This window comes from Ptychodera flava, chromosome 3, assembly GCF_041260155.1.
Source record: "Ptychodera flava strain L36383 chromosome 3, AS_Pfla_20210202, whole genome shotgun sequence".
Classification (NCBI taxonomy): domain Eukaryota; kingdom Metazoa; phylum Hemichordata; class Enteropneusta; family Ptychoderidae; genus Ptychodera; species Ptychodera flava.
The window spans coordinates 10,730,777-10,757,469 of NC_091930.1; the positions used below are offsets into that span (position 1 = coordinate 10,730,777).

Genomic DNA, 26,693 nt, shown 5'->3' on the forward strand with positions numbered 1-26,693 from the left:
TTAAGCTGATTTAGCCATAACAAGCAATTTAAAGAACTCCATTACCAAAAAGGATAATCTTTACATTTGTTCCCATCAACTGTTTATCTAAAGACAAAAATACGGCGGTTAGCTGGTTTTGGATTGGCAGGGTCACGTCTGTGGCAACGTACGCTATCTCAGACTTGAACACAACGCAAAGTCCGCTCAGTCAGTTCTGATAGCGTAATTGGTCATAGCGCCCCCTTACGGCAGTGTGTAAACTTACCCTGTTCCGTTCAGTTCAAACATGGCAGTCTTGTCGGAATGACAGTATCGTGTTCTCTCCGTGAGTATATCTGTAGACTGCGGAAACTATTTCCGATATAAGGAAATCCCTGGATCGTAAGAGTCGCTAAAAGCATCGGAATCACAAGGTACGTTTCTGCACACACATTTCTGTGAAAATCTTCATTTTTTGGACAGGTTTTACCAACACAATGCAACACTACACTGTAAGTAAGCGCATTTCTCTACGCCAGGCCGTGAGATCTATCATGGACAGATTTTTCTGAACTTCAAAAATATTCAGATGTGAATCAGTTTTACATAAAAATTCAGTATTTTTTGGTAGATATGAAGGAAAACTTCTCTTTTGATCCAAAATCTAGCTGAAATAATCAAAATTGTCTGAATTTCCAATAAAATTCAATCGCTACAGTCTGTCGGTTGCATTGTGTTGTGTAAAATTCGTCTGGAAAGTTGTAGATTTTCACCAGAAATATACCTGCAGACTTGACATGTTATATTGTCATGTCTGCTTCTATGTATGTTTCTGTACACTCATGCACACATCTGTGAAAGTCAACAAATTATTCTGACAAATTTCTCAAAAAATTGCTAAAGGCTGCTGTTGGAAAACTTGAAAAAAATCGGAAAATACTAAATTTTCTGTGAACGTTAGACTAATTGGTCTGTCCAAGATCACAACTTAAGGTTTGATCCAAAAATGTATATAAAACATACAAAATATGCAAATTACCTTCAAAGATAAAGATATACAGACTACATGTACCAGTTGCAATATGTAACCATGGTTACAATGAGTTGTGTAAAATTTGTCAGAAAATTTGTAGATTTTCACTAGAGATATCCCTGCAGAGTTGACATGATGTGGTGTCATGTCTGCTTATATGTACAGTAGTTTAACACAGACATCATCCTGTGTTACAACTAATCTGTATGGATTATCCTTACACAGTGCAATGTAAAGGGGATCCTCTAACTGACCTTGACCTTTATAGCTGAGAAATTCACCATCACAATTGAAGTGAACCACTCTATGCCCACTCCAATCACAAACATATATGCCATCTTGTTGGTGATCAAAACACAAACCCCAGGGTCCCTCTAAGTGTCCCTTGCCAATGTCTCTTATACTTTGCATCTGGTGATTCAAAACATGAACACATTTCCTGCCAAAATCTGATACAAAAATACATTTCTTATTCACAATCAGATCCTCAGGACGACTGACTTGTCCTTTTTCAGTTCTTGCAATGTGTTCACCAGATTTATTATATTTTCTCACATATCCATTGTAGTCACCAATGAATATAAAACCATCAGGACTCAAGCAGATACCTCTTGGATCAATTCCTTCTTTGCGTCCAAAACAGTTTAAAATCTTGCTTTGTCCAGAACTCACCACAACTTGGCCATTCCCTCGGTCACTCATAAAGTATTGGTCATTGTCTTCATCCACTGTGACATTCCATGGAATAAATGACTCTGGGAATGCATGGAATTGTAAGATGAGATCACAGCAGAGTTTGATTGGATCAATAACCTGAACTCTATGATTGTATCTATCACATATAACCCATTGACCGTTGTTCTTGATGTATATTCCATTGGCCCCACTAAATTGTCCTGGCATTGATCCAGACCCAAACACTTCAAGGACACTCCCCTTGACCGGACAGCCTAGGGAAAACAAAAACATAAACAAAGGTCAAAGGTCAACTTGCAAACTACAATTTCTATGAAGTCAAACATTTTGCAATCTCACAAATTTTGACTGAATGCAAACTTCTTTTGTTTACACAAACACACGGAACATTTAAAGGAATAACCTCTTTACAGTGTTATGTAACTCACGTGTTTCCATGGCAACGTATTTGCATTTTATGGATGGCAATGTGATTTTTAGTCCATAAGGTAAGTCATTGTATTGCTGATTAGCTCATGTTTTACAAATGGTTGCCAGGTTGTAAATTGCTTTGTGGTGGTTTTGACCTCAATCACAAATACATGTGTATGTAACTCACATGTTTCCTTGGCAACATATTTGTATTTTATTGATAAAAATGTGATTTTCCCTCCATAAGGTAAGTCATTGTATTGCTGATTAATTAGCTCATGTTAGAGTTGCCAGGTTGTAAATTGTTTTATGGTGTTTTGATGTCCATGACAAAAACATGTTGATGTAAATCACGTTTCTATGGCAACGGATTTGTATTTTATTGATAAAAATGTGTTTTTTGATCCATAAAGTAAGTCATGGTATGTTGATTGGCTCATGTTGTTATTATTTTTCTATTTTCCCAAATTCTCTCATCCAAATTCGCCTGACCTACCAAGTCTGTTTCATATTTGAAATACATTTTTTCAGAAATTTACTCATGACATAGATTTTAGTTTGTTTTTTTTTTTCACGTGATTGTACAAATAAATCACCCTTTTTGGTATTTAAACCTAGTTTGTACATATTTGTCGATACTTTTTCAATTTTTTTTTTACCATTTTCTGTTTCCTTTTGTCAATACTGTGACCCTAAATTTACAGAAATAATCTATGCTTCAAGTAATTGTTTATGTTGTTTTTTGTTGGCCATACTGAAATTTAGTTTGTTTTCTACTCAGTCTAGGGTATTTACAATACTCAGCATCTGTATAGCTGTTTAATTGTACTTTCTTTGTTTCGATTTAATTTCAGAAACTATCATTTTGTTTCCATATTTGTTTGTTTGTTTGTTGGCTACTCTTAACTCTGCAAACACTTCTTAACTTTACTCAAAAGTTTGTTCCTGATGTTCTATTTCCAATTTGATAACAAATTCTCTCACCCACAATTCCATGTCCTTCCAATCCATCTTTGTCCTATTCTGTGTTTTGAAATTTTTTTATTTTTTAAAGTTTTTGTCAAAATACATAAACTAACCTGATATTCCTGCAGTGTGTACAAATTTGTAAAATATTTTCGCAAATTATATTTTGTTTAGCATTTTAATTTTGATAATGTGTGACCTTAAATTTGTCTTGCTTCAAATGTTTGTTTGGTTTTTTAGCTCACATTTGGTTATACCAATGTGAGTTTATCGTATAGGCTGAAGTCGATGGCGTCTGTATGTATGTGTGTATGTATGTATGTATGTATGTATGTATGTATGTACATGTATGTATGTACGTATGTAGTATGTCCGTCAACATCAAAAACACGCAAACCGCTGCACGTTTCAGCTTGGTATTTGGTGTGTGGATGCATCCTGGGCTATAGATGGGATTTTGTTCAAATGAAGTCTGCATTGCCAAAATTATGCAAATGAGCTTACATAATGTGAAAATGGTTAAGAATAAATAACTCAAGAATCGCTTTTTCGATTGCTTTGCAAATTTGTGTGCAAGTACCTTAGGTAAACCTTATACAGTTTTATGAATATTGTGAAGATATCCTTAATTTTGTACTTTTGCTGAATTTTTTGGTGATTTTTCTCATTTTCAGTAAAAATTCTTCTTCTCTGAAACCGCCAACCCAATCGCTCTGAAATTTGGGTTGTCTCTTTACAAGGGTGTTACTCTTCTACTTTGTTGAAATTATGACAAAATTGGGAAAATTACTATTTTTTAAGCAATTTTGTCATTTTTGGTCAAAAAATCTTAACAGTATTTCCTTTTTAAAACCCCTGGACAGACAGCTTTCATATTTGGTACACAGACGTACAGAGATGGCAATAGTTAGATATGTGGAAATTGTCCTGAATATAAAAATTGATTTTTAAGACAATATTGTCATTTTGGTCAAGAAAACTTTATCTCAAAATTACTTGTTTGATAGCTTTGTTTTTTGGTATAAAGTCCCTTGTTTGATAGCTTTGTAATTTGGTATAAAGTCCCGAAAGATGTTATTAGATAAATTTTCTGCTCAAAGTGTTTGGAAACCCCAAAATTCGTTTATTTTAGGTAATTTTCTCAGTTTGTGACCTTAATGACCTACACCAACCCAGGATATGTTGTGAGACAATTTTGAAGGCTGTGAACATAATTTTGTCATATTTGGTATCAATTTATCGGAAATTTGATCCAGAAAACAAAGCTGAGGTGATTTTTTTCATTTTGGACCAATTTTTGCAACTTTTCTATGTAAGACATACAGAAACTGATGAGAAATTTGGATCGAGGATAATTCCAGATGTTTTAATCACCGCCAACAGTGGAAGGCATTTCACTATCTTTAACTACCTTAAGGTAGTACGCTACCATTCTCTATGGGAGAGCGCCCTCTTTTGTCCAGAAGATGTACATGTTCCTTTTAGACTACCTAACCTGGTGAGCGCGAATAACAGGACAAAATGGTAAAAAAATCATGCTAGTGACCTTATAATATTTCTTTTAGATGTTTTTATGAATCAAAGAACCGAAATTATGTTTTTGCACTGAAAAATCGACAGTTATTTTTATTTTGAAATATCAGTAGAGAATAATTAACAATTGTAGCTCTGACATAATATCAGTAAGCTAGAGAGTCAAATCTTAGATCTAACAAAATTCACCTTTTTTCGTCACTTTTTGCTCTTTAGTAAGAAAATTTGCTCAGTGACCCCAACTTTTTTGCTTCTAAATCAAAGAACACTGTCTGTTCGATAGATATTGCTGTACTTTTTAACATTTTGAAAATTATTTTGTGCATTTATATGAAGTTTATATTTTTGAAAAACACTAATTTTACAGTTAAATGATAAATTTAGGGTCTAATATTTTATTTGTAAGACAAACATCACAATTTTAGTTGATTGTCCTAATTCAGCTGTCCTGCCGATGCAAAAATGTGGTATGCACACTTGGATCTGTTAATCGTTTGCGATAAATAAAGATTCTACTAGTAAGTGCAAATTTTGCAAAATGGGAGATTTAGTGGTTTTCTGTCAATTTTGGCATGTGTTTTTCAAAAATTTTGCATGGGTACCCCATATTTTTTTCAAATTTTTGCAATGTACACATAAAGATTATTTCAGAAAAGTCAACTTCAAGAATGTCCCAACATTTTTTGGAATGGTAGCGTACCTACCTTAACCCTTTCACCCCAAGTTCCCTGTGTACAGGTCCATCTGTACCATAGAAAACAATGGATTTGGGACAAACCATGGTGGTGAAAGGGTTAAGTGCTGTTTACATTAGAATGATAACACTCATGGCATTAATTAAAAATCTCCAAGGTTGTAAATGTACTTCCTGTCATTTGGTCTTATGTAATACCAAGGGGTGGAACATTTGATATTCAGGAGGGGGTAGGGTCTAGAAGATTGATGATGTAGCATTACTTTTTTACCAGATCCCTTGTGCATTTTTTGCCCACTCCCACCTTTTCTTTTTATCAAGCCTTCTCTGTTTTTTGTTGTTGACATTTGCTCCCATTGCTATAGAAGTTGATATGCATGTTCCTAAAGATGACCTCCAGTACCTAAGTTGGAGACCTTATTTGCTTTTGTCATTCTTGTTTTTCCTGGTTTAAATATTTCTCGAATGGACCAATTCAAACCGAATGTGAGCACATAGTGTCCTTGACGGTATTTTTTTTGCTTGTTGTGTTGGCCATACTGAATACACTTTTGTTTCAAACCACCAGAGTCTGGCAAATCATGTTCACCATGTTTGTATTCACTGCATACCTCCATTCCTAGAGTAACGTTTACTTGTTGTGTTATTGTTAAATTTTTTCACAGTGTCAGCTATTGTTTATCCTTTCCTCTGTACATATTTCATTTTTCTAAATTATCATTCACAACAAGCTAATCTTAATCTCATGTATTCGTTTACACGCTGTTGATGATAAACTTGGATAAGTGTACCATTTCAAGATTTTTTTCATATCCAGGGATATTCTTTGTACAGCCCTTGGTGTTGGTGATGTACTGTGATAAAACATCTTTGACATTTGTTGATTGTGAGCACCACAATCAAATGAGATTTTGTTCAACATTTTCAAACCACAGCGAATCAGTTTTGTTATACTTAATTTAATGTTGACATCTTATTGATTTTTCAATATTCTTATCTGTATAGTTTGTAGGCCACACTCAATTGTTTTTTGAATTTGAACATCTCCTTTTTCTTTATTTTACAAAATACCGGTATACTCAGACGTTCTAAAAATATTGAAAATTATTACAGTGTTGTTGTATTTTGTTGTTTTCCATCACTTCAAATTTGAACAATCTTTATTTATGCTTTATGGTTCTACTGGTTGCACAGCTTGTATCTGGATATTGTGAAATAGACTGATTGTCGTATCAACATAATGTGAACATTGTCTCATAATCTATCCCCCTGTAAGGTCTGCCTGTCTTGATGACAAGATATCTTGTTTTATCTTACTTTGTCTGTCTTTCTGTCTCTGCCTTTTTCCATGACTTACTGTGTGCAAGGTACAGTATTTTTAGCCATGTAGCTCTCTTTCACACGGTCTCACACTCACTGAATACTGTAACTGTGTCATGTGATTGTTGGTACACGCCTTTCTTACAAGTGCATTATTCATGCAACAAGGTGATAAATTCTCATGCAGTACTATATTATTTCAAATATTGTCAAAACTTTATCTCATTGACACTCTGTACATGTTTTGAATGTTATCTCAGATTTCCTTTTTGTAACTTACAGAATGGAAGGTGATGTCACCAGTACATTACCACCATGATGGTGAAATACCTTGGACAGTTCGGATGACATTGAAGATGTCAGAGTTTATGAAGACATACGAGACATACACCAGACACTGAAGATGTCACTCATTCTACATGTGACCTCCTCCCTGGTAGCTGTTGTCATGTTGAAGATGTCTTTGGGTTCAACTGAGCCTGAAATGTGTACATATTGTACACACAAACCAAACGGCCCTTTTCAGGGCCATCACATCCTCCAAAAAGAGAACTACCGTATACTAAAATTGTATAATTCCAGGGATAGAAATACTTTTTTATTTCTTGTGGCAAAAGTTTGCCACCGGATATAAAATCAGGTGGCAATTATGAAAAATCTGGTGGCAGTTTAACACATCATGTGATCAGTATAATACAACATTTTGTCATTGCCACATACTCATTCTAATTTATAAATTCTTGAAAATATGGTGAGTACACGTCACAAAAAGTCAACCCATACTGCAGGCCTCGAAAAAAAAATTTTCAAACTTACTAACTGTGGGACACGTGAATTTCATTTTTACTTGGCCGAGAGGAAAATTACTTGCCCTACATTTCTAATAACTGTACCAGTAATTTGTAACAGAGAGCAAGAGTTTGGCCATATGAAGTGAATTCAAAGAGGGAGAAAACATATTCAAACATGAACTACATGTACATCTTGTTAAAATGAAGGACTATTACCAAATCTGAAATGTCGCAGAAGAAATGTGAGAATACTTTAGTCTTTTCTGTAGATTTGGCCATCTAGAAAACATCTTTGAATTTTGAATTTTTCCACGACCTAATCCAAATTAAAATCTTTGCATAAGAGTAATAAGATTGAGTGATTTACAATGTGCATGGCTGGCTGCTGCTCTTTATTATCAAGCTGAGATCACAAACGACTGCTCTGCTGGTGTTTATCTGCCAATGCATGCGCACATGTACATCTGCAACCCTTTTACCTGTTAACATGTTTGCTCACTGAGCACAGCAGTCTTTCAAAGTTTTATTTTGATAAATGTATTCGTCAAGAGAGCAGATAAGATTCAAGTTTCGTTTTCGTTACTCTTCAGTGCAGATTTGTTTTCTGTAAGTGAGAGCCGATCCCTAACAACCAAGGTCACGTAATTTGAAACTGTCTGCATCTCATGCACTACATCGATCATAGCTGCAATGTGTGGCCTCCTTGGTCAACTGAGCCCGTTTCGACTACGATGTAAACTTGTAATTTTTCAACTGGGTGTTGATTTACGTTGAACAGTAAGCATTGCCGAGATCCATGGCTTCGAATAAGTTTACATCCATTTACCAAGCACATGGTGCAATTACACTATCACATGAAGCCGATCGACTGTCATACGACTCATACACTTGCACAAAGAGAATGGCAACCACTGTCAAGAGCATACCACTTTACGGCATACACATACAAAACAGTAAGTTCACTCCGTGTCGTCAGAGAGAACATGTCGCAAAACTCTATTTTTACGACTTTTTGTGTTTTACAACAGCAAGAACGATTATTTTGCGATGTCGGGCCGATTTTCAAGGGTTTTTAGAAAAACTTTGGAGAGTTGAAGGACTTACAATGATTGTAGGCGTGTACAGACATAATGAAATACGTTTTCAAGCTTGAATTGTCCAGGGCTTAGTTAATTCAACCGCTGGTGCATGGTGCACTTGCCCGTCGGACGGGAAGCATATTGATTTTACTTGCCCGAAACGCAAAATTCACTAGCCACGGGCGTCGGGCGTTAGGAATTTTCGAGCCCTGTTACTGGCTAATGAATTGCAAGTATTTATTATTATTTAATTCATGCAGGCTGCAGTTTGGCTTTGTTTTCAAAATTTCACAGCATGCTTTTATCTTGTGCCCTATGACTGCATATGTGGCTATCACAGAGGGCAACAACATGTCAAGTGTAACAAAAGCTGCTGTCATCGATATGGAGATTAGCCAATCACAAGTTTGGATTCACGCTATGTTTTCATTCATGCCAAAATGTCGCAATTAGTTCGGGTTTTTTTTGCTAATGAGTTTTTCCGCCGTCAGACAACGCGTGTTCCTTCAGTGTTCCTTCGTTCAAGCCGTAGGATCGATGACATGATGACCCAAAATTTAGTGGCAGAAAAATACCACCAGCAAAAAATTTTGGTGGCAAATTGATAGTTTTTGGTGGCAAATGCCACCATTGCCACCGATTATTTCGAACACTGTTGAATTCTTTAATTTTAATGATTTCTAATCTGTTCCAATTTTCACATTATTTCACTCCTGTCTTTCTTTTAATTTCACTACATTTTATCAGTTGCATACCAACTGAAACAGGTAAGTTGCGTGTTAAAATTTGTTTCAATAAGTACGGCAGGACACAAAATAGTCGTTTGCAAAAAGCTCACAGTGCTAGTCAAGTTTTGCATCAATTTCAACCTGGTTCCTGATATGATGTGTACAATGTGATTAGCATGGAGTATAGTTTGTGTGTTATATATCCATGGTCATACTTCTTATAATTGCACTCAACTTCCACCCTTTGTGTTCTCGAACCACACAGCCATGTTTTGTCATCTGTGTGTTTTATTGTCTTTCCATCAAAGTTCACTTGCAGACTGCAACCTTAGTTAGACTGAAAGATTGACTGTCGTATGGGTACTGGGATGCCAGTTCCAACCCGAGCCACGGATGAAGGTTCAGTGTACCAGGCATCCGTTGTGATGTCAAACAAGTGAAATAATTCTCATACTCACACATGTAAGTTAAACTTATTTCCAAAGTTTATTGAGTGTGCTAACATATATTTAGTGTGTTATCATTGCTCCACCCAGGGAATCAATTATACATATGTATGCAGGCGCTCTTCTTACCCACATATCTTGTCAATATACTTAGGGTAGTATATATGCGCCTCGAAAGTGAAGGACTGACACTTTTGCTCAAATTTTCATGAATGAAACTTTAAACCATTTGCATACCAAATCAACATTAAAAATTTGGGGTCAACGTGCAAATTTTGGAAATAGAGAAAAAAATAACTGACATTTTTCAATATTTTAAATTCAAAATGGCCACCATTCCTGTGTAACTCTATTGTATATTTTCTAAATACGGAGCTGGTGCAGATTTTTCTTTTGCCGAGAGCTTTAAAATGAGCCCAACTATCTGTCCCTGAGGCACGTTTTACCTTAACCATACAATTTATTGTGTTCCAAGACGATTTTTTTTGAGAGATATTCCAAAGTACACTTTGAGTTGTAGTAAGGGTTGGAGATCATGGAGCACCCATACCGGTACATGACAGAATCTTTCAGACTAAGCCACACATGGATTTGTATGTATCAAGCTTGTGTGTTTTATCCATTGACTTAACGCTGTCAATTTGTCAAATTTTCAAAATGACCATTATCATGTTCAGGCAAGTATCTTAAAAGGTATACAGTTACCTTTAATCTAGATATGCCCACATATGGTCAAAGGGGCGTTCCTTGGCATTCAAAATGCCCATGTGAGGGCGCTGTTTTTAAAAAGCGGCCACTCTCTTAAAATCCGTGACAGGTTAGATTTTTTCTTTCCATGGTAACTGTGGCAAAATTGGAACAGGTGACAGTATATTTTTAATTTATGCTAGTCATTGTGATCTACAGTTACCTACACAAAGGTAAGATAGACAGGTATATTGTGCAGGGTTCAACCAGGTATCTCAAGTCCTGAAGTACATATTGTATTTACAGTTATGTACGAAGGGACATAGCGTACATGTACACTTTGCTGTTTTAGTGAACAAAATATTGTATGTATAACATGAACGTGAGAAAGGATGACTCTTGTACACAACAATCAAACCAAATTGTCACATTAATATCATAATCATCTACTGTATTATTTGCACTCATATTTACAATGTGGTACGTTGTAGCATATCGAAACAAAAACTAATGACTGCTCAGATGGCATATTGGTGTATTCATGAGATGCTTTTAAAAGTCTTTCACCAATCACAATCTTTAACTTATTTTGGAATAATTATTGTGGTATGTCAAAAATATTATTCAAATTGTGATCCAACAAAATCACTTATTTCTGTTTGTCTTCTCATTTTCAGACATTTCATGGTATGTTCTAAACCTTGATTATGGACTGTGTATGGTTTCTAGATAGTGGAACTGGACTGTTTTAATTCGCAGGAATATTTTTGCAAACTGAGCCTCAAGACATTTCTGACAAAGGTTGGTGACAAATCAAGGTAAGAGTGCTGTTATATTACTTAAAGAAGGGCGGGGATGTTCCAAGACTGTCCCTAAGTCCTGAAAATTGCCTAAACCCTTGGCCCCTTGCAGAAAGTTTCCATGACATTCCTTCCCCTAATCCAAAATTTTGAATGAAGGCCCTGTAACTTATCGTATATTTTGTGTGGACATAGTATCATCAATTTTGCAAGTGTCTATGAAATAGGGTGAGTATATTGACTCCTCTGATACGCATGTTACAGTTTTCCATGCACTCTCTGAAATCACAACACATTGGCAGTCAGTTTTAGGCTTATTTTCTGCACATTCACTTTGACTCTGACAATATGTTCATCACAAATCAAGATATTTTGGGTTAATTGGCAATGGTACAAATGAACAATGAATTTTCCTTCAAAATGCAACAATCGTTTTTTTTAATACTTGACTCAAATACGTATACTAGAATGAAAGATTTAGTTGTGTGCGGGCGCTCCGGCGCACTGTCATACAGTCATACTGTCAATTAACTTGCTCCTGTAATATGATTGGTTCCAACAAAATTTTGTTGGAGAACAGGATTTCAACAGTGTGCCTTCAGTCATATAGTAAAGGGTCATAGGTCGCAGTGTGCCGGAGCACACGACTGAATCTTTCAGTCTAATACATGTACATGATACAACAACAAAATAAACTCAGAACAATTGATATATATATATACACGGTCACCTGTGGTTAGGTACACAATGAATACCTCTCTTCCATGTTAGAAATGGAAGCTTCCGTTTCTAGCTCCATGGCAGCATCAATGTGTTTGTTCTGGGTTTATTTGGTAGTTGCATCATTTATTTGAGGCAAAAATTGCACCCAGCCAGTGGTAGGAGTAGGTGGCGCATGGTCACCATACATGTCAAGGTCTAAACCCTTTTCCCCGTGTCCCTCCAGACGTTAACAATGATTATAGCAAAGCCATAATCACCCAGTATGGGTTTACAGACAGTGCAATTTCACCTTCACTGTTATCTATGTGTTTACAGACAGTGCAATTTCACCTTCACTGTTATCTATGTGTTTACAGACAGTGCAATTTCACCTTCACTGTTATCTATGTGTTTACAGACAGTGCAATTTCACCTTCACTGTTATCTATGTGTTTACAGACAGTGCGATTTCACCTTCACTGTTATCTATGTGCTTACAGACCGTGCAATTTCTCCTTCACTGTTATCTATGTGTTTACAGACAGTGCAATTTCACCTTCACTGTTATCTAAGTGTTTACAGACAGTGCAATTTCACCTTCACTGTTATCTATGTGTTTACAGACAGTGCAATTTCACCTTCACTGTTATCTATGTGTTTTACAGACAGTGCAATTTCACCTTCACTGTTATCTATGTGTTTACAGACAGTGCAATTTCACCTTCACTGTTATCTATGTGTTTACAGACAGTGCAATTTCACCTTCACTGTTATCTATGTGTTTACAGACAGTGCAATTTCACCTTCACTGTTATCTATGTGTTTACAGACAGTGCAATTTCACCTTCACTGTTATCTATGTGTTTACAGACAGTGCAATTTCACCTTCACTGTTATCTATGTGTTTACAGACAGTGCAATTTCTCCTTCACTGTTATCTATGTGTTTACAGACAGTGCAATTTCACCTTCACTGTTATCTATGTGTTTACAGACAGTGCAATTTACCTTCACTGTTATCTATGTGTTTACAGACAGTGCAATTTCTCCTTCACTGTTATCTCTGTGTTTACAGACAGTGCAATTTCACCTTCACTGTTATCTATGTGTTTACAGACAGTGCAATTTCACCTTCACTGTTATCTATGTGTTTACAGACAGTGCAATTTCACCTTCACTGTTATCTATGTGTTTACAGACAGTGCAATTTCACCTTCACTGTTATCTATGTGTTTACAGACAGTGCAATTTCTCCTTCACTGTTATCTATGTGTTTACAGACAGTGCAATTTCACCTTCACTGTTATCTATGTGTTTACAGACAGTGCAATTTCACCTTCACTGTTATCTATGTGTTTACAGACAGTGCAATTTCACCTTCACTGTTATCTATGTGTTTACAGACAGTGCAATTTCTCCTTCACTGTTATCTATGTGTTTACAGACAGTGCAATTTCACCTTCACTGTTATCTATGTGTTTACACACAGTGCAATTTCTCCTTCACTGTTATCTAAGTGTTTACAGACAGTGCAATTTCTCCTTCACTGTTATCTATGTGTTTACAGACGGTGCAATTTCACCTTCACTGTTATCTCAGTTCACCTTCACTGTTATCTCTGTTCACCTTCACTGTTATCTAAGTGTTTACAGACGGTGCAATTTCTCCTTCACTGTTATCTAAATGTTTACAGACAGTGCAATTTCACCTTCACTGTTATCTCTGTTCACCTTCACTGTTATCTGACACCAATGATAATGCATGCCAAGTTGGGTGACTGTTGCGTAGCAATAAAGCACATCCATCGATGGTATACCATGAGTTTTTTACCAGTTTGCGACATGTATGCACGAGTGATAGCGAGTGCATATATGAAGCAGACTGGTCAAAATCGAGTGGTATACCATCGCTGGTTGTGATCTAGTATTATTTATGCTGATAACATTTGCAGACCAGGGTTGTCACAACATGGAAATGAAAATATGAACATGATTGTTGCTTCAAAGCACCATTAAGCTATTGAGCTCTACAGTGGATCAGATACTTTTAACTTTCATGTGGTCACTGCATTTACTTTGAACAGTGTAGGACATATTTATGCTAGCCAGGATGATAAGGAAGGTTGTAGAGATACTGTATGTTTTTTATATGACTCCCCTTTGATGTCAAAATGCACAGTAAGCGAGGCGTACCCACAATATTAATTCTCCATGATCTGTACACACGGAGATCACTCACTGAGCTGAAGCAAATTTCTTCTGTACACAGAACAACTCGGTCCATATTTCAAAATTCTGGCAATATAGTTCTGATAATAATAATTTTCTGATTTCTCACTGTGAATAATGAGAAGATCAACCCCTTTTCCGAGGAGGAGATAAAAATTTTGTAATGTGTGTCGACATAGATTTTTGACAGCCATACACAATATTTTCAAGGAAACTAAGGGACTAAGTTGCATCTGTGTTGGCAAAAGAAAGGGTATTGATTTTTTTTAATGTTCGTAACAAAGGAAATTTGCATGTCTGACAGTGGTATGATGAGACCATCTTAGTTGCTGATTACTTTTTCTTGACAAGTGTGCAATTTTTAGCACCTCAAAACATCGACTTATTAATTTACTCTTGAATTTTAAACATAATCAATAATTTTGGAACATAGTTTTAACAAATAATCCTGAACTTAAATTGTAAGTTAAAAATTGTTAAGAAACTGATAAAATTGAAAAAGCCTTCAGCAAAAAATATTTGAGTGAACAAATCAAGGGGAATTGTGGGTAGCCTCACTTACTGTGAAATGTTCACTGAACTATGAAAATGAGGAAATATGAATTGCTATGATATTAGTTTTTAGCACTACAACTTTGAATTCATCCTATGGCTATCAGTACTATTTCACTAATTTCATGAAACAATTAATATGGAATTCTTTTCCTGTTTTATTCTTCAGTTCAATAGACAAAACATGTAGTGCCCTAGTATAACCTGCCTAATTTGTACATGTGTGGATCAAATTTGGATGAAAATAAAAGACAGGAAGAATGTTACACAGAGTTGAAGAAGCAATGTACATTGAGGAGATAACAGGCAGGTAGACTGCATCTATTTCAGGTTAATTTAGAAATTTACATTTGAATTTTTTGAAAGACTGTATAGAAAATATGGCATATGATGGAATATTATGTATCTGGCATATGCCCAACAGTCATAAGACAAAACCCAATCCCAGCCACAACAGGGGAACACCTTCAGTGTGTGCAATAAATGTTATGCAAATCAAACATTGTACTGGCCAAGTGTTTGACTTGGAACCAGGGATTGAAAATGCGGCTTTAATCTATGCACATTGCAAGCTCCAATGCAGCATTGTATAGTAACCATGGTCCCTTTGTCTAACTTCACTATACAACAGCCTAACTCAGTCTAGTTATTTGCAAGCAATCACAGAACGATATGACTGATACCAATTGTCCAACCAGTGTAATCAGTCATATCAAGGGTTACTAGACAGACCTGAAAGCTATATAGAAAGTAGTAAATTTATTGCTTGATACCATTTACAACTATATCAAGGTGGTCATACTATGTTTCCCCTCTTTTCATTCTTTAAATATTGTTACAACTGTGCCACACTTGTCATGCTTTCTTTGTTGTACTCCTATTTTATGTGTGTTTATAATTGTACATAGAGTAGATTTAGGATTACAAGGCAATTGATGATATGACTGATACACAGTACATGCCTACTTATACAGTGTTTACATGAATGTCATCAGGGGCTAAACAGTGCATGCCTACTTATACAGTGTTTACATGAATGTTATCAGGGGCTATTATCTCAACTGTGGATAACTGAGAGTGTTACACTATTAAGCTCTTTCTGTATCGAATTATTTCAAGTTTTTTAGGAAAGACATGGCATGAAAGATAGCTGCCATAGCAGGTGAAGCAGGGTACAGTATATTAGAATGAGGTGAGTCGATCTGAACTGCTCAGCACAGATTAAATACAAGACTCCTCTGACACTGGGAACCTAGCAACACTGCTGTCATATTTTACAAGGAAAGATTGCATCAGAATTTGATACTCGTATTTCTATTTGGAGCAGGATAGCTTTTGACTTACACCGCACTTGTGTACGAAAAAATAAAATGTTTTAAGGATCATAGTAAAATAAGCTTGGCAAATATTCTGATTCGAGCACTTTGCAATTAATTATTATAAACATTTTAGAATAACTATAGAATATACCAGTAAGATTGCAAAATGTCCTATTATACACCAGTTTACAATTTACTTATAGCCGTAATTTTTATTAACTTTTGTGGTCATGAAGAGTAAAGAGATAAAAATCTATCACTTCATAGGGCTGTAACTGTTTGATCAGGTTGTCGTTATTATTATCCTACAATAATTGCATGGTCAGGACATGTCCCACTGATTGGTCAGTGCATGTGCACTGATTGGTCAGTGCATGTCCACTGATGAATCAGTGCATGTACACTGATTGGTCGTAGATGTCCACTGGTTGGTCAGTGCCTGCGCACTGATTGGTCAGTGCATGTCCACTGATTGGTCAGTACATGTACACTGATTGGTCAGTGCATGTTCACTGATTGGTCAGTGCATGTACACTGATTGGTCAGTGGATGTACACTGATCCAGTCATGCATATTCACTGATATGTCAGTGAATGTGTACTGATTGGTCTAAACCTAAACTAACCTTTCTCAACTCGTCTCACATCCAGGTACACTTCCTTTGTTTCTTCAGGGATTTCTGCATCACTAACGATATGATCTGCATACGCTGATAACTTCTCAGTTTTCATCACCATTTCAGGATGGTTGGTGGCAAGGACTCGTGTCTCTGTCTTCACCTCTGCAAACTTACTCAGAAGTGGATTTAATTCACCTTTCCCTGTTCTGTCTCCCTCAACCACCATCGATTTTAAAATGTCTCTTCCTCGCCCCCTTTCTCTGTTCCATGATCGTATTACTCCACCACTTATTGTAAGATTGGTGACCTTGATCTCGAGTTCTTCATTCTTCTCTGCTATCTCGTCGTCTGACAGTAGATGTACATCAGTCATTGGTGTGAATTCAGAGTCATCTTGAGTATGCTGAGCAGGCCGAGAAGAATCTGTACATCAGAAATAATAACAGACAATGCATAGTAACATTGTATATATATGTTTGCACTTAAAAAAACACATGAAACAGCAATATTAAATCAATCAAAATGCAGCCATGTAATGTTTTCATTAGCAATCAGTACACTAGTGACAATGATGCTCCAGTTAAAAAAGCAGAGAGAAAGTAATTAGTTGTAAATGTAAGTATGTATATATATGTGAGTAGGTATATGAAGATAGGTTGGTAGATAGGCTGGTAGGCACACACTCGTGTATGTATGTATGTATGTATGTATGTATGTATGTATGTATGTATGTATGTATGTATGTATGTTTGTGTGTATGCATGTACGTATGTATGTATGTATGTAGTAAGCTATGGGAAATGTGTCATACCATATTCAACACGTCCTACCCGCTCCTTGGGTTCTTGTAAGGATTGATGGCACTCCATCAGTCTTTTCTCCTCCTTTTCGTGCAAAAGCTTGTCAAGTGTATTTATCTGGCTTTCAGTCACCTTGTCACCCTCCCTTTCAAAAGCCTTCAAGAGATCTCTGGCCTTGTTCTTTCTTCCTGATGCATTCACAGTCTTGTGTGGTAACACAGGCTGAATTTTATACGTATGTCTTCCTAGCTGCGGAGAAAGCCCTGAATTGACAGGAAAAAACCATATAATTTATACATGCAGAAACATAAAATATGATCTGTAAATTATTAATATCCATTGAACACAGATACTTGCTCATCTATGTCCTTACTTAATCGATTAAGTTTTGCTTGGTCATGTATAAGCTTGAGTGAAAAACTAAGGTTACTAAGATAATAATACAATTGTATACACTTTATTCAGAAGTAAGTTGAGGTACCGATACAGGATTGTTTTCATTGTTTTTCCTTTTTATTTTAGATATTTATTCTCTAACATTTACAATTCTTTGCCGATCTACCACTTGCAGGAGGCTCATTGTAAGAAAACTACAGTCTTAGTTTATTCACACAGGGATGGCGGCCATTTTGAATTTCAAATGTCGGTAAATGTTTGGTAATTTGTTTCTCAAGTTGAATCTTTGCACGGTGATCCCTGGTTGTTATTCTTGATTTCATAAGAGATTGGTTGAAAGTTTTGTTTAGGAACTTTTGAGGCGCATACTACCTTAATGAAATTTGGAACATGATTATTCGGTGAAAAGGATAGCAAAACCCCAAAATAGATAAGAGTGTGTTGTAGAAAGAATGAAGGCACATGTTGATTATCAGCTTACTCTCAAAACACTACCATAATTTTTAAAAAAATAACTATCAAAAAACAAAGTCCTAAAATTATGTAAAGTGTCAAGGTCGTCAAGAATTATACGAGTCAAAGTGACTGTTCAAAGAGATAAGCAAATTAGGTCCCTCAGTGACCAACAGGGGCAGGTAAATGTTATTAGAAAATCAATAACAGGGTCTTTTAACACTGTATTGAATAACGTTATTCGAGTTTGTCATTGGTTACCATGAAGTGCAGAACCATTGAATTGTCGACTTACATTCCCCTGAAAACCTCGGTGACAGAAGCCTTCACACAGTACCTACTAATATTTTTCAACCGCTTGAAACTTGGCGTAATTCAATAGGTGCATGTAACGTACAACAGCTTCCATATGATCAAACGTGTCAAATCACTTGTAAAACAAAGTGTCTACTTACCGTGTCTTTTGATCAGCTCCTTTCTACACAAATAATATTCCTCGTAGTCAATAGTTACATCAATAGCCAAGTAAAATGCACCGATTTTATCCAGGAGTTTATCAGACAGGAATTTATTTTCCATTATGTCCTGGAGTGTACCATTCTCATATTTTCTCATTAGGCATTCCAATGCATCTAATGACTGACATGACATTGTATAGGAAATACTTTCATGACCAATGTCCTTCACTTTCATCTCTTCATGTTGTTTATCAAGTATCTCCCCGACCTCTTCAGTCTGTTCTTTGACTTCCTCACTCTCATAGAAACCATTTTCAACTTCCTCAATTGTACGTCCTCTCTCTGCAACGACTTCAATCACTCGTACTTTCAGTTTAATGACACCTATGTATGTAAAAACAAGGATTGAATGGTGTTTAGAGAACAAAGCTAGGCTCAATATTTCTGTACCGCGAGGCTCCAAAACCAAAGCCGATGCCAGAAATAGATTGCATTTAGATTTGTATTGTAAGTAGACGATGCTTACTTAGTCAGTATTAATTGCCTATTTTACTTTTGTGACAAATTGACGGATAATATACTCACATGGATCACGTTCCTGTGCCTCTCTCTTTCTTGAAGGTTTTTGAGGGTCTGTCTTTTGCTGTTCTTCATGATCTGCCAAATTAATATATAAAATGTGACATACATACATGACCATACATGCAAATATTATTTAATGAAGAATGACATTCCATATCTATTTTCCCTAAGAGTTTAGAAATGTCTTTAACATTTTACATCAGCGAATTGGTAAAAAACATTCCAGTGAGGATATGATATATATATGATATAAAATCGTGTTGTTGATATACGAAAACATAAAATCACGCCAATGGCACATTAGCTACCGTTGACTTTGTTGGCTTGGAAGACATACACAGCATAATACCAGTTGGCAAGAGCAACAGTCCTCTGAGGAGTTATTTTAGAAAAATGCACATACTCGCAAATCCCACACATATACAGATACAAATGCATCCATACCACAGAGTATGCATATCCTTGGAGAAATGAACGCGCATGTAGGTAGATGAGCACATGTTTAAAATAAAGTATTTTGACCATCTCATGGTGATCTTGCAACATTTAACCCAAAGTCAACATTCTCTCACATGAATTTATATACGCAAAGAATGTAGTAATAAACAGGAGATCTTTCATAGGATCATGCTGGCACCTTCTGGGCTGTTCTGTGCGTTACAATTACCCTCTCAACAAACTAACATAAATAGAATTCACTTTGTAAAACTATATAGACATCAAATTGACTATATCAAGATGGCAATTGTTAGTTTACACGCATTGCCTCCACTTTTCAATCTTGCTACTTTTGCCTAAAAGTGAAGAAATTGGTCTGAAGTCAATCCGAGTATCATCTTAACCAGTGTCAGGGCACTTGGACAAATTGATTCTGAGGAGATGAGTTTTGCCGAAAGTGGCAAAATTGCCCCGAAACAAATTATTTCTTATTTGGCAGCAAAAAGGTAAAAAGGACAGGGTCATCACAGCAATTCTGCCTACCAAATTTTAAATTATGGGACGAGCACTTTCCCCGAAAGATATTTTTGAACAAAAAATTACAATTTTCAACACAAATTTGCACATTTCAACATTTGAAAAAAATTAACGAGCCCACCCCTGACGACCCATAGAGCAAATAGATATCCAAGCATTCTGACAAGCACTTTTCATAAATAAAGAATTTTAGACACTTTTTATCACAAACGACAAATTTTGCCTAAATCACATTATTGCATATTTCATCACAGTTTGAACAGGTCTGAATTTGGCCATCCCCAAAGGCCTTTATACCAAAGGAAAAGAAGATTTGACCGAACCGGGGACGTTTTAGCTTTAAATATTTGAATATTTATGACAATATCTGAACACAAAAAAGCCTGGCTGTATGCCAATGACACATCTACACACCAAATGTAAAGTTTATTAGTTCTTCATAACATTTGAGTCGACATACATACATAGATACATACATACATACATACATACATACATACATACATACATACATACAGGCATACAGGCATACAGGACAAAGACAAAAAGACAGAAAAACTTAACGTAGACAGAACGACAGACAAACAGGCAGACTAACCGGCAGACTAACCGGCAGGCAGGCAGGCTGACTGACAGATAGATAGACAGACAGACAGAATGACTCCGGACATATACCACACTAATAGCTTCTATATACATAGTCTTTAGTAGCTAATAAAACGTTTTACAGCTAATACCTTGTGTTTTCTGGGCAGAGTGCTTCTCTCTTGTTAAGATTATTTCATGTTTAATCTCTGCGTCATCCTGCACCACTCTGAAGAAATCATTATTAATGTTCTTCAGCTCTTTTTCCACCTTACTCTCTATTACATCTTTGATGTTGTTCGCCCTTTTTAGTGTAATCTCGTATTGACACAGAAAATCACGGATACGTTTCAGCAACTCATCGGAATCGCTCATATCTACAACGACGCTCTCTTCATAATCACGCATATGCACCTTAATCAGCTCGTGGCTCTGGGATCCCTCGGGGACAATGATAGGAACAGCAGCAGCCATAGCAGCAAGTGTTAGATTGACATAATGTACAGAGTATGGGTGAACCAGAACAAGATTGGATTGGCCGAGTACATCATTCAAGTGTTCAGCAGATGGCATTCGGGCCAATATTACTTTTAACTTTGAATGGGGATTCATACGCTTTATAAGATCAGATTCACAACGCTTTGGTACTCCGAGAATTTTCCATTTCAAGGAGGCTTTCTTCATTTGATAAAAGGAGTCTGCCACCGAATTCATGGCTTTCACGATATTACTGTCACTTTTCAGATATTCTAACTCGTGTTCTTGGAACAGTGACAAAATTTGGAATTCGTCATCTTCATTGTCAAATTCAGGGGCGTCAATCTTAAAATGATTCTCATCTACCATCGGAGATAATCTATAGTGTTTTATCTTTGTATCTTTGCGATATATTTTTTTGTAACTTTTGAAGATACTGCGTCCAACGGAGAAGACTGAGCTCGAATCTTGGCCTTCTTTTAATACGTTCTCGCGTCGGAGCTCTAGTTCTGGAGCCTCACAATTAGCAATGACAGGGGAAATGACGTCCCTGTCAAACAGATTGATCAAGTAGAAATCTGCCTTCTTAAAGACATCTTTCTCAATTTTAAACGCGGTGTCAGAGTTAATCGTACCGAATCCGAAAACGAATCTGACATTGGCTAACTCTTTCAAATGTGGAAAGTAATCTTCATGTCGGTACAGCCAATCAGCATTTGGTGTCTCACTCCTGACCTTGAATCTTGGAATCGGTGATGGTACAATCAATTCAACGCCATATTCTTTGGCTTCCTTTATTTCTGCTTCTGTGGCTGTGAGGGCGGTACAGTAGACTGATAACCCCAATTCACGAAGAAGTCGGATTAGCAGATGGACAGCATCAGTCACTCCTCCCTGGATTGGACCTCCCCATCTATTACTCACTATCAAAGCCTTATTTCCCATATGCTTCCTGTCCAGGAGCAAAATAGTAAAATAAGAAAATCAAGAGATTGTTCAGACTATCATAGACGTGAATATCATGATATGCTAAGTAATGGTCACTTGAAGTACGCGACATTTGCATGATGACACTAGTAAAGAGGATGTTTTCCCCTTTGGAAAATGATGAGTTACATTTTGTAATGACCTCAACAAATATTTAGAAGTCCAATGATGCAAGAAAAAAGAGACTTTCGAGACAATAATGTGGTACATCAGTTCATACAATTGACCATTATTTAGCATATTTCCTACTCATTTACTTTTGATATGTGTATGCAAACAATGCTGTAGGAAGGAAGACATTGTTATAAGATGATATTCATTTTATTTGTCTGATTCAGAGCCAATTCATTTTATTTGTCTGATTCAGAGCCAATTATTGGCAGCCGTACTAGGCTTTATAAATTGCAACCCCACAGCAGGATGAATGTCTCTTGACCTTTCACATATGACTTCTGACAGCATCCCTTTTGGTCATAGTTATCTTTGCTTGACTTATTGTCTCTACATTCGGACTTTATCAATTTGTACATAGATGTAGGTCGCGTTTGTTCCAACCTGTTGTAAACCGTATTATAGGGTCACCTAATACGCCTGAAATTATTTAATTGATGCGTGCATGTGTACAACGAATGGTGACTGTCAACAACAAGAATGTGTTTGCAATGACGGAGCTTGGAGATAGGTTATTACAGATATTTGCATTCCAATGTAATATACAGTCAAACCAATTGTTTAAATAATTTACTTCTTTGGAGAAACACAGTTGGAATTTACAGCCGTTTGCACAATCTTGTCGGCATCAATGCACCTATCCCGTATTTCCTCCCCAAAAGGAATATTTGTGATAAGTACTGCCATTTGGAGAATACCCTCAAAATCTCAGATAAATTAAATTAAAATACACAGCTTCTTTGTACAGTGATTTGTGCACTACGTATGACATGCCAGTGTTCATATGAATGCACTGGTGCTATCTACGCGTGGCCGTGACAACCTTCGATCACAGTACAGGAAGTAATTCATCTGCTCAGTAAATCTTGATGGTCACATGGTTTTTTGCCGCTGCTATGCCCCATTGTTTTAAGAAAGTGGCTTCCAGTTGCACTCAATTTTATGCATATTATCATAACTTGCCCGAAGTTAGCATTGCCGTGTAGGAATGAAATTAAAACATCTTTAGATAAACTGGCTCTTTTACGATTAAACAGTCATATTAAGGATCAACTTACATAATCCCATCCTCTAGGAGAACCAATCTGATGTTCAAGATAATTTAGTCTATATTTAGAACAGGAAGCCTTCTAAGTCAACGTGCTAATTTTCGAGCACAGAATATCTCAATAAAGCTCTAGTTAAATTATAGCATGCGCAAATGACAGGTATTAGAAATTATGATATTCAAAATGTTATCTCAAATACGCGAAATGAACTGTAAATGTATTATTACAGACCAATTACGATATCGTCGTTCATGATACGGAATTTAAAATTGACATTGTTTCATGGAGGTATGATCTTTTTTGTGTACTTTGACAATGGCACTCTGGTAAATTTGTAAGACAACCACCTTCTTCTCAGTTAAGGATCAAAAGGACTACATACAAAAAATTGCACGAGACAAATTTTTGAATTTCACAGTAAGAGTTGTTCTTCAGCGACTTCAGCTTTAATGTATATACATTTTATGTCTTCAAGTTTCATGAAAAGCAAGAAAGCGTCAACGAATTCTTACAAAAGTATAACCGTGGCTAAGTCGTAGAGTGAACATATTGGCAGAGTGAGACATGGATTTAAAAAATTCCGACGGATCATATTATACAGGTTAGATACGTTTATTTCCGTTAAGCGACGTAGCACTTCCGACAAAGTTAAGTGAAGTATTCACTGAAGCTCAAGAAGAATAAAGTTCGCAGAAGAGGGCTGGAATTCGGGAAGTCTATCAAGTCTTACTTTTAACGGAAGAGAACGGTAGATAAAATTTTTGACTGTCAGTCCAAACAAATAGTCTGTTGATTCCAGTGGACTGTAATGTATAAATTCCCAGAGACAAGCCGAAAAAAGCTGGAGAGTTAAAACATGCCCCATGTTCGAGTCAATCGCCGAGCATTTGCTGGCGGATTATTGCATTGTAAGCCTTCTTAAACTTCATTAGTTTCAATAGTAGTTGCATGCTCAGGAATACAATTGATGGGGCTATGAAACTTGTAGATTAGTTGTGTCTCTCTGACAGTTGTGAAATGGTGGAGAATCCATTCCACTCACGTTAGGAAAACACTAAGACTGTCACTAATAGCAGATCGTCGCACAGTTACAATATAAAACGTTCCTTTAAAAACTTTAAAATCTTACGTCGTGCTTTTACAATTTACAATCTACCCTGGTAATAATAATGGGGTTCTTATAGAGCGCACGTATCCACAAGTACATGTGATCAAGGCGCTTTACAATTATTATTACCCCTGGTCACTGGACCTAATATGATACCACTCAACTCCCAGGGGAGCAAACAACAGCTCACATGTGCAGCCAATAAGCGCAGCAGAGCTAAACGCACACATTACAACCACTGTTCTACCAGGTACCCATCACTCCTTGGTGGGGAGAAACAATGAGGAATAAAGTGCCTTGCTTAAGGACACAACACCATGGCCATGCCGGGGTTCGAACTCACCATCCTGTGATCGTGAGTCTACTGCTCTAGCCACTGGCCCATGATGCCACGCATGTAATCCCATGGTAGTGCCTGTAACTCCCTAAACAATGCACATATAAAAGTTACGTGTGTAAATTAACATATAACTTCGTTACTCGTGTGCCCGTTACACATTGTTACAGTTCGTATTGTCATCCGATGCTTTTTGTTTAGTTTTTGTCGCCTCCATTACAGTGTATGATAGACTCTACACACTATTTCCTTACCAAGTGCGGTTTATTTTTTATTTCCATTTTTGAGGTGCTCTTCACGCCCACAAAATGATTTAAGCATTGAGAGACCCTTTTTAGCACCATACAAAATATTATCAGCGATGAATCTATTGGAACAGTCGTCAATGCTTTGCTTTTATCACTAATAACCACTTCCTGTTTACATTTTCTTCTGTCTTCACTACACTATGTTCTAGTCAAGCGCAATTTTATTGCAATTTATGCGTGAGCATGTTTTTTTGTCTGGTTCTCCGCAAAATGTAAGCGACACATCCCCACTGGTAGTGACAAGTTACCATTCAATTTGAGAACAAACTTGCCTCTCCTTGACAATTTCTCCCAAATTATATTTGCAGATCGATGTTGATTTACGAGAACTTATTTAAGGTACCAGCGTTTGAGTTGATAAACACCATGAATAATCAATGAGTCAGTCACAAAGTCCATATGCATCGACAATTTCTCGTTGTCCGCGATATCTAGACAGCTCGATAATACCACATTGTCCCCGGTTATAAAGATAGAGTGGGCGTATTGGCAGCATTTCAAACATAGTCATTGTCTAAGGCCGAACAAAAACTTGTGCTGTTCCGTAAACCCGACATACCCTATTTTTACCTGCCGATCCTAAATTTTTTTGAGCTACGTAAACACGGAAGTAAAAAAGAAAGTATACGTAAAGCCACGCGTTCGTTACTTGGCATTTGATTTTTTCTTGAACGAGGATGTCTTTTATGTTTTACGATAATGGCTACACCTTGGCCTACATTTCATTCACCTCGTCTACCCTGACGTCATTGCACTTACTTTGGCTTGTCTTTCCTTCCATTCTTCTTTGGATTTATCCACGACCTACTTGGACTTGAAGAAGATGCAGCAGCCTGACCACTGTGTTCAGTCTTTGGCTTGGCTTCATTGTCCTTGTCGTCGGGTTGGTGACCAGTTGCAAATGCGGAAGCTCCCATGACTCCTCCCGCAATGGCGGCGTCGACTTCAGCAGAAATTCTCTGCCGATCACGTTCAGTGTATTCGTCACCGCTGCTGCTGTCTCCACTGTCAGTGCTTCCCCTTCTACTGTTGCTTGACATGATGCTGATGAATTCTGATAGACGTTTTGGATACTGCTACACACAGGTGCAAATAGCTTTGCAGGATTCTTAATTGTTCCTAAATTAAATCAGTTTCCGCCTAAGGTTTTGAGTGGGTGCGAAACTAAGTGTACAGCAACCACACAGGTCTTCTGTATATATGCTAATTTATCGAGCTGCGTAAATCACGTCAGGTGGTCACAACATACACTGAACGCGTATGCTTGCCAACTCCGCCAACAATGAGCGCTAAAACTCGAAACGCGGATGTAAAATTGGCACTTAGATCGCACATTTCGCCCCAAGTTTTGATGCCTATCGTTAAAAAAACTAAATACCGATCGAAACGACTGAAAATAAACATTTGCAAAATATGAAATTCCACTGCGACTGCAGTCGGAGA

At 36.8% G+C, this 26,693-nt stretch overlaps 1 protein-coding gene across 1 annotated transcript; it reads right to left on the reverse strand.

Annotated features, from left to right (window-relative positions):
- Nucleotides 1-387: 387 nt before the first annotated feature.
- LOC139129546 (uncharacterized) lies at nucleotides 388-26,452 on the reverse strand. The gene is made up of 7 exons (XM_070695196.1): nucleotides 26,010-26,452; nucleotides 20,966-22,242; nucleotides 19,257-19,328; nucleotides 18,669-19,055; nucleotides 17,376-17,627; nucleotides 16,571-16,987; nucleotides 388-1,944 (listed from the first exon to the last, which is right to left on the reverse strand). Exons 1-7 carry the CDS (start codon nucleotides 26,288-26,290, stop codon nucleotides 1,148-1,150), a joined length of 3,483 nt encoding a protein of 1,160 aa, XP_070551297.1. The 5' UTR covers nucleotides 26,291-26,452; the 3' UTR covers nucleotides 388-1,147.
- Between the last annotated feature and the right edge of the window lie 241 nt (nucleotides 26,453-26,693).

Coding starts and splice junctions, on each gene's coding strand:
- LOC139129546 (XM_070695196.1), bottom strand. CDS start 26,290: ATGTCAAGCAACAGTAGAAGGGGAAGCACTGACAGTGGAGACAGCAGC. Junction 19,329..20,965: donor CTCTGCCCAGAAAACACAAG/GTATTAGCTGTA, acceptor TTAATTTGGCAG/ATCATGAAGAACAGCAAAAG. Junction 16,988..17,375: donor GGTAGGACGTGTTGAATATG/GTATGACACATT, acceptor TCTGATGTACAG/ATTCTTCTCGGCCTGCTCAG.